Source organism: Heterocephalus glaber, unplaced genomic scaffold (genome assembly GCF_053883595.1).
Source record: "Heterocephalus glaber isolate CG9 unplaced genomic scaffold, H.glaber_assembly_v1.0 deba00001546, whole genome shotgun sequence".
Classification (NCBI taxonomy): Eukaryota; Metazoa; Chordata; class Mammalia; order Rodentia; family Bathyergidae; genus Heterocephalus; species Heterocephalus glaber.
Window position 1 is genome coordinate 584,780 of NW_028258339.1, and position 12,268 is coordinate 597,047.

The window sequence follows — 12,268 nt, forward strand, 5'->3', positions numbered from 1 at the left end:
AAGGTTTTACACTACTCCTCCTGATCTACCTGGATAGGAATCTTGGGGATCCAAGTATACCTGCCAAGGTCCAGGAAGGCTTATTTGGTGCCTATGTTAACCACACGTCTGTGTGGAGGAAACCCCTGGGGTTCTAGTTGATTCACAGGTGAAGAAGGGAGGATACAAGGCTGGGATCAAGATCACTTCCATTTATATCTTATCCTTTTTGTCCACACAACTAACTCCTGGACCTATTTTTACATTTTGCTATGAGGCTTTACAATAGGTTGTCAGTGGCTTACATCTACTCTCAATAGACAACAGGAAATGATATCAGCAGTGGAATCTTGACCTCCTGTAGGTCTTGGGGAAAAAGTGTATAATCCTGGATGGATTCCTTGGAAAGCTAGTGATTTGGCTGAATCTTCTTCAGTTTGTTGGAAGGGTCCCCTGAAGATACATATAACGGGGATCGAACTCGGGTCCTTGTGATTGCAAGGCAGGTGGTGGAACCACTGAGCTAAATCCCAGGCCCCAAAAAATTTTTGTTAGAATGCTTTTCTCCGCAGCAACAGTTGCAGGTTATCAAGTCTAGACACAGCAGAAAAAGGCGTCCTTCTCTTGTGTGTAGTTTTAGGAACAAGTAAACCCTTCCTAGAAATCCCTTGTCTCTGAATTCTATTTCTAATTACATTTTTCTGAGCCCAAGTAAAATCTTGGTCAATTTGGGATATTATTAATGAAATTCCATCATCTTCGATTCACTCAACAGTTATTTATGTTGTTTTTTTTGGTACTGGGGATCGAACTAGGGACCTTACACTTGCAAGGCAGGCACCGGAACCACTGAGTTAAATCCCCGGCCCCTCAACAGCTATTTATGTCTTACCAACAGATTTAACTGATATTGGATTCTGAGAAAAGGGGGAGAATCCAACAAAAAGAAAAAGTCATGACAAGATTTTTAAAACTTTTAACTTCATCTCCCTAATGAGTGTATCATTCAATTTTGTTATTGTACTGATTAGTATTTTTCTGATTCTAGTGTTGCACACCTTTCCTTGTGCTGTACTGGCTATTTTATCATCATCTTGTGTCTACTTTTTAATTGGGTTGTCTATTAATGAGCTGTAAGAGTTCTTTATATATTCTGGTCATAGGTTATATGCATTGTAAATATGGTCTGTTTAAGGACTATTTTTTATTTTAACAATGTCATTTAAAGGTCTAAATTTTGATGGAATCTCATTTATCATATTTTTCTTTTATACATCATGTTTTTTGTATCCTAGGTAGTTCTTGTCTACCCTAAATTCATAAACATTTTTCCTTATAATTTCTTCTGAAAGTTATATAGTTTTAGTCTTTCATATTTAGGTTCATAGATCCTTTCAAGTTATTTTATGTATGGAAATAAATGGTTGAGGTTAATTTTTTATATATGGATAACAGGTGTTCTAGTGCCATTGGCTGAAAACACTATATTTTCCTTGGCTCTCGAATTAAGTTTATATTCTATAAAATGTTAATGTTAAATAATCTTTCAAAACTCGGTGGACCATATACGTGTGGTTCCATTTCTAGATTCTCTGTTTTATTCCAATGATCTGTATGTCTTTCCTTACACCAACACTGCCTTGATTACTGTAGCTTTAGAGGAAGTCTTCAAATTAGGTACAAAACGTCTTCCAACATGGCTTTTTTTCTTTTTCTTTTTAATTTTCTAGGTCCTTTGTGCTCCTACATAACTTTTAAATTTCAATATCCAACTCTTCATTTATAGCAAGTATGCACAGACCTGAATTGTTATATATACCTTGTGTTTTCTAATCCTGCTAAATTCAAATACAAGTTCTAGGGGCTCCTAGAGATTTCTTAGTATTTTCTCTGTAGATGATCATTTCATCTACATACAAAGATTTTGCTTCTACCTTGCCAATCCTATCCTAATTGTGTCATTTTATTGCCAGACTATTTTGGTTTAGGCCTACGTTTCAAAGTTTAATTGACAGATGAAGAGTAGGCATATCTGCCCTTGTTCCCCACTTAAGGAGAAAGCATTGTATCTTCTCCATTCATATAAGGCGTTTTTGCTGGAAGTATGGAGTACATGGCTTTGATCTGTTGAGAAGGTTCTGTTCTACTTCTAGTCTCCTGATAGCTTTTACCATGAACAGCTGTAGAATTTAGTCCGATACTTTTTCTCCAACTAGTGACAGGATCATATGGCTTTTTCCTTTCCTCTGTTAAAATGGTGACTTCTGGGGGTGGATCTTCCAATGCTGAACCAACACTGCCATCCCTATAACAAAACCACTTTCTACATCCTGCCAGATCTGACTTGTAATAGTTTGTTTTGGTAAACAAATTTCTATCTATGTTCACACATTTTTCTTCTATTATCTTTATCCAGTTTTAGGATTAGCACAATGTTGAGTTCCTAAAATGAGGGGAGAAGTGTTCCTTCTTTTTTCTGCTTTAAATGTTTGGTATAATTTATCAGTTAAAATGTATATGAGCCTGTTGTTGTCATATAGGTAGGTTTTGAAGCTAGGAATATACTTTCTTTAATAGGTGCTATTCAAATTTTATATTTCCTCCAGAGTTAGTTTCATTAATTTGTCTTCCAAGGTACTTCTTAGAAATTGTCAAATTTATTTCAAAAAAGATTTTTGTAATATGCTTTCTATATTCTTTTAAATTCTGTAAAATCTATGGTAATGTCTCCTAGGTCTTGATATTGTAATTTTTAAAATGTATAATTGATATTGTGTAATAGGAAGAAAAGGTCTAAAGGAGCAGGGGAAGTGGGAGGGGTAGGGGAAAGGAAAAAAGGGAAAAGAAACAATATGAGAAAAGGAAAAAAATGGAAACAAAGTCTTTGCAAATAGGGAAGGGTGGAGGGGTTGAAGAGAGGGCAGAGAAGGGGAAGAAAATAAGAACCAATATACTCATGTAATGGTACAAGATTGCAATGATGTATGTAACTGTATTGTATACCTAAAATGTACCAATAAACTTAATGGGAAAAAAAGGATATATCATGTATAGGTACAAATTCCCTTTGATGAATGTGATTGTTATATATATGTATATATATTTAAATTATACCCCAAATTAATGAATAATAAATGAATAAATAAAACAGTTAAGCATTCCACAATGCAAATGCTCAAAATTTAATAATGAAGAGTCGCACGGAAGATGCCAAATCACCCCACTGCAGACAGGCAGGTCTGCCCATGCCCTACCGAGGTCCTGAGTCGCACAGAACATGCCGAATCAGCCCGCTGCACACAGGAAGGTCTGTGCACGCCCTACCGAGGTCCTCAGTCATGCGGAAGACAAAGAATCACCCCGCTGCAGACAGGCAGCCACCTGGTTGCACACTACAAAGACAGACACAGAGGACACCAGACCACCAGACCAAGGTACTGAGTCCCGCTGTTCCCGGCCCAGAGGTAGGGGCTTCTGCGCCACCATCCCACTGCTCCTGGTCCAGAGGAAGGGGCTTCCCAGCCACCATCCCTCCCGCTGCTCCCAGCAGACAGGAAGGGACTTTTGGGTCACCATCTCTACCTCTGCTCCCGGCCCCTGTCCCACCTCACCCAGTTCAGAGGAGGTAATCCATGCAGGCGATAACAGCCCTCCGACCCAGTTGAAATGAGAAAACACATAAAGAACTCTCAAAACCAGACTTCCAGGTCACCTACAGCAACCCCAAAGGGAAATGAGATGGAACACTCTGATACTCAACCACCTGGACCCACTGAACTGGCAACAAAAGGGGATCTGGAAAAAATGAAATCAGAAATAATTTCTCAGATAAAAGGAGAAATTGGGCCCCTAGTGCAAGACATGATTAATAAATCTAGAGAGGAGCTCAGGAACATGATGGAATCCCAACATAAGAAACAAATGGAATCCATAAAACAGATGCAAATAGATTTCCAGGACGTGAAAAACTCCATGAAAGTCTACACAGCAGAATGAGCCAATGTGAGGACAGAATTTCAGATATAGAAGATAAGATTGCAATTAGTGACCAGGAAAAGAAAAAATGCTTCCAAATTATAAGGGAACATGAGAAATCAATCGAGCAGCTGCTAGATGATGCAAAGAATAACATAAGACTGATTGGGCTCAATGAAGAAACAGGAGAGAGTGCAGATGACATAAAAAATCTCTTCACAGAAATAATGGCAGAAAACTTCCCAAGCAGGGGAAAAGAGCTTGACATACAGATAAGTGAGGCATATAGGACTCCAAATCGCCTTGATCAAAAAAAAATCTACACATAGGCATATAATTGTTAGGATTCCAGAAACACAACAGAAGAACAAAGTTCTCCAAGCAGTCAGAGAAAAGAAACAAATCACATACAAAGGAAAGCCCATCAGAATCACAGCAGACTTCTCAACACAAACCATCAAGGCAAGAAGAGCTTGGAGTGACATATTCCAAGCCCTAAAAGAAAACAGCCTCCAACCCAGATTGATGTACCCTGTAAAACTATCTTTCAAAATTGATGGAGAAATAAGATACTTTCATGACAAAGAGCACCTTAGGAACTTCATGAATACCAAACCAGCACTCCAAAGAATTTGACACAATATCCTAGGAACAGACATGGAGGATCACAACCCCAGGAAGCAAAGCAGAATGAACCTATCTGGCATGACAAGAAATTAAATGTAAAGGGGGAGAACCCCACAAAAAGAAAAAGTCATGGCAATGACAAGTCAATACGTTTCAGTTAGAACCATCAATGTTAATGGTCTCAATTCACCAATCAAAAGAAATAGACTGGCAGAATGGGTCAAGAAGCAAAATCCAACAATATGCTGCATACAAGAAACACACTTAATTCAAAAGGAAACTCATAGGCTGAAAGTTAAAGGGTGGAAAACAATACTCTATGTGACAGGAACCCGAAAAAAAGCAAGAGTAGCTATCCTCTTGGCAGATCAAGTAGATTTCAAATCAACACTGATTAAGAGAGATGAAGAAGAGCACTACATCCTTGTAAAGGGAAGAATCCAAGAGGAAGAGATGACAATCATAAATATCTATGCACCAAACACTAGTGCACCCAAGTATATAAAACAAATACTAACGGCCATGAAAAGCCATATATGCACTAATACAATTGTAGTCAGGGAACTCAACACCCCACTGTCACAAATAGATAGATCAACTAGACTAAAAATAAGTAATGAAACACTAGAACTCAATCGAACTCTTGAACAAATGAACTTAACAGATGTTTACAGAGTCTTTGACCCCACAAAATCAGAATACACATTCTTCTCAGCTGCACATGGGGCATTCTCAAAAATAGACCACATACTCACACATAGAACATGTTTAAGTAAGTGCAAAGGAATTGAAGTTATCCCTTGTATATTATCAGACCATAGTGCAATGAAATTGGAGATCCATAGCAAAAGAAACTCAAAAAATTTCATAAACACGTGGAAATTGAACAACACACTTCTGAATAACCAATGGGTCACAGAGGAAATTAAAGAAGAAATCAGACAGTTCCTTCAATTAAATGACAATGACAATACAACATATCGGAATCTATGGGACACAATAAAAGCTGTCTTATGAGGGAAATTCATAGCAGTGAATATGCATATTAGGAAAACAGAACGAGCCCAATTAAACAACCTGATGCTGAACCTCAAGCTTCTAGAAAAAGAAGAGCAGGACAACCCCAAAGCTCATACAAGGGAAGAAATTATAAAGATCAGAGGAGAAATCAATGCAATGGACACTAAGAGAATGATACAAAAAATCAATGAAGCCAAGAGTTGGATCTTTGAAAGAATCAACAAAATTGACAAACCTTTAGCCAACCTTGTCAGAAAAAGGAAAGAAAAGGCCCAAATCCATGCAATTAGGAATGAAAAGGGTGAAATTACAACAGACCCAGCAGAAATCCAGAGGATCATCAATACCTATTTCCAGAACCTATACGCCAATAAGATGGACAACACAGAAGAAATGGACAGATTCCTAGGTACATATGAATTAGCAAAGTTGAACGAAGAAGACCTAAAAATTCTGAACAACCCAATATCAACCAATGAAATTGAAAATGTAATTAAACACTTATCAACTAAGAAAAGCCCAGGTCCTGATGGCTTCACTGCTGAAATCTACATGACATTTAGAGAGGAACTGCTGCCACTACTGTTTAAACTCTTCAGTGAAATTGAAAGGGAAGCAATACTTCCTAATTAATTCCTGGAAGCAAACATCACCTTGATCCTCAAAGCAGAGAAAGACCCAACTGAAAAAGAGAACTATAGGCCAATCTCACTCATGAACATAGATGCAAAAATCCTTAATAAGATAATGGCAAACAGAATTCAGAAGATCATCAAGAAGATCATACACCCTGATCAAGTGGGATTCATCCCAGGGATGCAGGGATGGTTCAATATATGCAAATCAATCAATGTAATACACTATATCAATAGAACCAAGGACAAAAACCATATGATTATCTCCATAGACACAGAAAAAGCATTTGACAAAATCCAACATGCATTTATGATAAAAACCCTACAAAAAACTGGAATAGATGGTCTCTACCTCAAACTGATAGAAGCCATCTATGAAAAACCAACAGCTAATATCATACTAAATGGTCAAAATCTGAAATCCTTCACACTAAAATCAGGAGCAAAACAAGGATGTCCACTATCACCACTCTTGTTCAATATAGTTCTGGAAACATTAGCCACAGCAATTAGACAAGAGAAAGAAATAAAAGGAATAAAGATAGGAAATGAAAAAGTCAAATTGTCATTATTTGCAGATGACATGATACTCTATATACAAGACCTCAATAACTCCACCAAAAGTCTTCTAGACTTAATAACCAAATTCAGTCAAGCAACTGGTTACAAGGTCAACACACAAAAATTAATAGCTTTCCTCTACACCAATGACAGACTCACTGAGAGAGAATAGGGCAAATAATTCCTTTCACAATAGCATCCAAAAAATTGAAATACCTAGGAATCATCCTAACAAAAGAAATCAAAGACCTCTTCTCTGAAAACTATGGCACTCTGAAAAGACAGATTGAAGAGGATATCAGAAAATGGACAGACATCCCCTGCTCCTGGGTAGGAAGGATTAATATAGTGAAAATGGCCATACTTCCAAAACTGCTATATAGAATTAATGCAATTCCAATTGCGATCCCAGCAGCATACTTCATGGACCTTGAGAAAACAATCCAAAAATTGATTTGGAGCAAGAAGAGACCCAGAATAGCAAAAGCTAGTCTAGGTAACAGAGACATGGCAGGGGGTATCACAATTCCCAACCTGCAACTATACTACAAAGCTACTGTGATAAAATCATCATGGTACTGGCAAAGAAACAGACTTGAGGACCAGTGGAACAGATTAGAAGATGCAGGAACAACGCCAGACACACTCGGCCATCTCATCTTCAATAAAGGAGCCAAACACCCTCACTGGAGGAAAGATAGCCTCTTTAATAAATGGTGCTGGAAAAATTGGGCTTCAACTTGCCAAAGATTAAAACTAGACCTGTATCTCTCACCATGCACTAAACTAAAATCAAAATGGATGAAAGATCTAAATATTAAAATACAAACTCTGAACCAGTTGGAACAGAGGTTAGGTAGAACCCTTGAAGACATCGGTGTAGGAAAAGATTTTATGAACAAAACTTCAGTTGCCTGTGAACTAGCACACACAGTCAACAAGTGGGATCTCTTCTTATTAAAAGGCTTCTGCACAGCAAGAGAAACCACCAGCAGTGTGAAGAGACAACCCACAATGTGGGAAAAAATTTTCACCTGCTCTTCCTCAGACAAAGGTCTTGAGTCTATAAAGAACTTAAAGAGATCAGACCTCCCAAATTTAAAGACCCAATCCAAAAATGGGCATCTGAAATGAACAGACATGTCTCAGACAAAGAAGTAGAAATAGCAAATAAATACATGAAAAAATGTTCAACATCACTGGTCATTCGAGAGATGCAAATGAAAACAATGCTGAGATTCCACTTCACTCCAGATAGAATGACTGCTGTCATGAAATTAACCAATAACAAATGCTGGTGGGGCTGTGGGGAAAGAGGAACCCTGCTCCACTGCTGGTGGGAGTGTAGGCTGGTGCAACCACTGTGGAAATCAGTATGGAGATACATCAAAGAAGTAGGTCAGGAAGTCCCATTTGACCCCGCTATTCCACTGCTGGGGATCTTCCCCAAAGAATTAAAAGAATCATACCACAGTGATATATGTGCACCCATGTTCATAGCAGCACAGTTTGTGATAGCTAAAACTTGGAAACAGCCCAAATGCCCATCAACTGGAGACTCGATAAAGAAAATGTGGTTTTGTTATAAAATGGAGTACTACTCAGCCATCAAAAATGAGATATTAGAGACATTTATAGCTAAGTGGATGCACATTGAGGCGATACTCTTAAGTGAAATAAATAGGACACACATGTGTAAATACCGAATAGTTTCTCTGGTGTGAGAAACTGAAAGTGTAAATAAGGACTAAATGTATAATAGGTAATGTGAAATAGGAAGAAAAGGGGCAAAGGGGAAGGAAGTGGGAGGGCTAGGGGAAAGGATAGAAGGGAATGGGATTAATATGAGAAAATGGAAAAATAGGAACAAAATCTTTGTAAATAGGGAGGAATGGAGGGGTTGAAGGGAGGGCTGGGCAAGGGTGAAAAATAAGAACCAAGAGAGACTATGTAAAGGTGCAAATTTCCAATGATGAATGTCATTATATTGTATACCTAAAATGTACCAATGATTAGAATGAATAATCGATAATGTAAAATAGGAAGAAAAGGTCCAAAGGGGTAGGGATAGTGGGAGGGGCAGGGGAAAGGAAAGACGGGAAAGAAAAAATGATGAGAAATGGAAAAAATGGAAATAAAGTCTTTGTAAATAGGGAAGGGTGGAGGGCATGAAGGGAGGGCTAGGAATGGGGAAAAAATAAGAACCAAGATGCATTATGTAAAGGTACAATTCCCAATGAGAAATGTAATTGTGTTGTATACCTACAATGTACCAATAACAGAATTTAATACAAAAAAAATTTAATAATGAAAGATGGTTTTAAAAGACCAATGCATAGAAATTCTTCCTAGTTCAAAGTGATTTCCAGGAGGAAGATATTTACATGCTGGAACTTGAAGGGACAATAAATGACAAACAGGTGAAGAGAAGGCAAATTTTCCAATTAGTGAAAACAGCATATCTGAGGTCCTTAGCAAGGAAGAGAAAGCTTGTTTTATTACAGTTAGAAACAATGGGACTCAGCCAAGTTACTCCCTTCCCCCCACTTAATTCAAGACAGTACCTTTGGGTTATTCCTTCTTCTATTGTCCTAAGAGAGGTAGAAAATAAGATAATAAAAGCTTAGGAATTCAAAGGCTCTAAATGAGAGCACGTGCATATTGATTCATGTAGCTTGACCTTCTGGTCACCTTTACCCTACTTCCACCTCATTACAGGCTCATAAATATGCACTGCATCTCATAAATAGAATTAAGATCCGTGAATTATGGGATGAGCATGCATGCTAAGAGCCCCTAAGATGGCTCAGCACCCTGTCAATCATTCCTGCTAACCACACCTACAGATTTAGTGGGAGGCACCTAAAGCAGGGGTGTCTGGCTCTAAATTCAGAAAGGTCAATTCTATAGACCTTTTTTTTTTTTTTTGGTACTGGGGATTGAACTCAGAACCTTGAATTTGTGAGGCAGGTGCAGTGCCACTGAACTAAATCCCAGGCCCTGAGAAAGGCCAATTCTATTGGTCCCCATTTTTTCTTGGCTGTGGATACTTCTGTATGCCTTTGACCTGTGTGTAGTGCTTCTTTCATCACCCTGGCACCTTACTTGGTCTGTATTATACCTTTGTTGGCATAGATTGGCCCTGAGCATAACTTCTTGTGATCTTTAATAAACATAGCTGGTTACTACTTACTATTGGGTGTACACGTGGCAATTCTTTCCTCTTCATACACACGAACCTGGGCTATTATTGGCCCATTGAGCTAACAGTTTCACACAAAGAACAGATGTATATCCTAGCTCTGTCATTAGTACACTGAGCTTGTTTGCTTGAACAGCTTCCCCTCTTTCCATATATATGCTATATAGTAAGAGCCTTGTTTCATTCATTTGAATCTTTTTTTTTTTTTTTTGGTGCCATGGATTGAACTCAGAACCTTGCATTTGAGAGGCAGGTGTGGTGCCACTGAGCTACATTCCTGGCCCACATTCATTTGAGTCTTGAGTGTCATAATCCTCGAATCCTTGGTGAGTTAGGGAACTAGGGTGACATGAGACTTTTCAATCTATACTTTTTGTTACTTGCTGATTTTTGAAATTATGTGAGTATTACATAGTTAGAAATAAAATTATCAAATATGTAATCAATTCACATGACAGCTAATCCCAAACATAACAAAATGCACATAAAAATGGGGAAACATAATATGTAATGCCTTAATTCAGAGATGTACACAGGCAATCATTTTTGTGTCTGTGTATTTTTCTAAGCTTCCAACTATGTTATGTGCATGTGCATACATTCACACTCATTTCTCTATTTCAAAAGTTGCTTTTCTTTTCTTTTTTTGGTACTGGGGATCAAACTCAGGACCTCACACTTGCGAGGCAGGTGAGGTGCCACTGAGCTAAATCCCCGGCCCTTAAAAGTTGCCTCTTTAACAAATGGTGCTGGGAAAACTGGCTACCCATATACAGAAGATTGAATCTAGGCCTGTATTTCTCATCAGGTACTAAACTAAATGAAAAATAGATCAAAGATCTAAATGATAAAACAGAAACATTTAATCTGCTGAAAGATAAAATAGGTAAAAATCTTGAAGTCAAAAGCATAGGCAAGGACTTTCTGAACAAAAATTGCACAAGAACTAATACCAAGAATCAACAAATGAGATCATATCAAATTAAAAAGCTTCAGAACAGCAAAGAAAACAATCAACAGAATAAAGAGACAACTTACAAAATGGGAAAAATTTTGCCAGCTATTCCTCAAGCAGAGAACCAATATCTAAAATATATAAAGAACCAAGACGTGATGGTCGGCAAGTTGGTGCGTAGTCCATTTTGGCAAGCGTGGTTGAGCTGGGATGGATTCCTCTTCCTTGTCTTCCGCTGCGGGTTTGGGCACAGTGGACCCACAGTTACATTTCATGGAGGTGGAGACTCAGAAGCAGCGCTTCCAGCAGCTGGTGCACCAGATGACTGAACTTTGTTGGGAAAAGTGCATGGACAAACCTGAGCCAAAGTTGGACAGTCAGGCTGAGGCCTGTTTCGTGAACTGCGTTGAGCGCTTCATCGATACAAGCCAGTTCATCTTGAATCGACTGGAACAGACCCAGAAATCCAAGCCAGTCTTCTCAGAAAGCCTTTCTGACTGATCTTAGCAATTACCTCTTTGGAAAAGGAAGGTAGTTCAAGAAATGAAGAACTATTAATGGGATGGTTGAAGAAATGGCTATGGGTGTATTGACTCCCACCTTTTGTCACCTTGGGGACACCTTATCATCTGAAAATGAAAAAAACCAAATTTTTATGTGGGGTTTTAGGTTACATGTATATTTGGTTGTATTTTTAATGCCAATCTTGTGAAAATGATTGATGGATGAATGGGAAATTATTAGATGTATATTACTGTATATGGGGCTATGATTTTCTCAAGGTCCCCTTAACTGCTTCCTGTAATTTTGATAGTGGGACCACACATGGATAAAATCTATTTGTATGAATTCATTTCAGATTTTTTGGGAGGTCTTTGTGTCTGTCAAATAGGACAGCAGTAAGATAAGAAAAAATTGGCAGTAAATGGGGCATCTTATCTAGTGATTGACTGACAGTATTGAAAAAATCTATGGAGTATTTGTACAGTGCATTTCAGTACTCTAGGTTATCTCCCTCCCCTATACCATAATTTACATAATTTATCATATTAAAATATGGGTTCAAGGTAGACCAGACAACCTGAGAATCTAGAGGCCTTTAGTTATAAAAGGAGTCTAGCAAGTAATCTCATTACTAGATGGCCACAGGAAGAAGTTAACCTATCTTATATATCAGAGTACAAAAAATTCAAAGATGTGTGTAAAGAAATTATAAAGATTTAGGCCAGTCAAAAACTAACAGCAATTTTATGTATAGATGTATGCCTGGTTCCAATCATTATAGATTCCATTTGCTGCATTCTTTTGATCACT

The 12,268-nt window shown here is 38.0% G+C and overlaps 1 protein-coding gene across 1 annotated transcript; it reads left to right on the top strand.

Moving 5' to 3' along the window:
• Positions 1-11,164: 11,164 nt before the first annotated feature.
• Positions 11,165-11,497, top strand: LOC101699941 (mitochondrial import inner membrane translocase subunit Tim8 A). The gene has a single exon (XM_004872017.3). The coding sequence runs from the start codon at positions 11,165-11,167 to the stop codon at positions 11,453-11,455; it is 291 nt and encodes a 96-aa protein (XP_004872074.1). The 3' UTR covers positions 11,456-11,497.
• The last annotated feature ends 771 nt before the right edge of the window (positions 11,498-12,268 follow it).

What these genes read in the sequence shown, in the direction of transcription:
- LOC101699941 (XM_004872017.3), top strand. Translation starts at nt 11,165, where the DNA reads ATGGATTCCTCTTCCTTGTCTTCCGCTGCGGGTTTGGGCACAGTGGAC.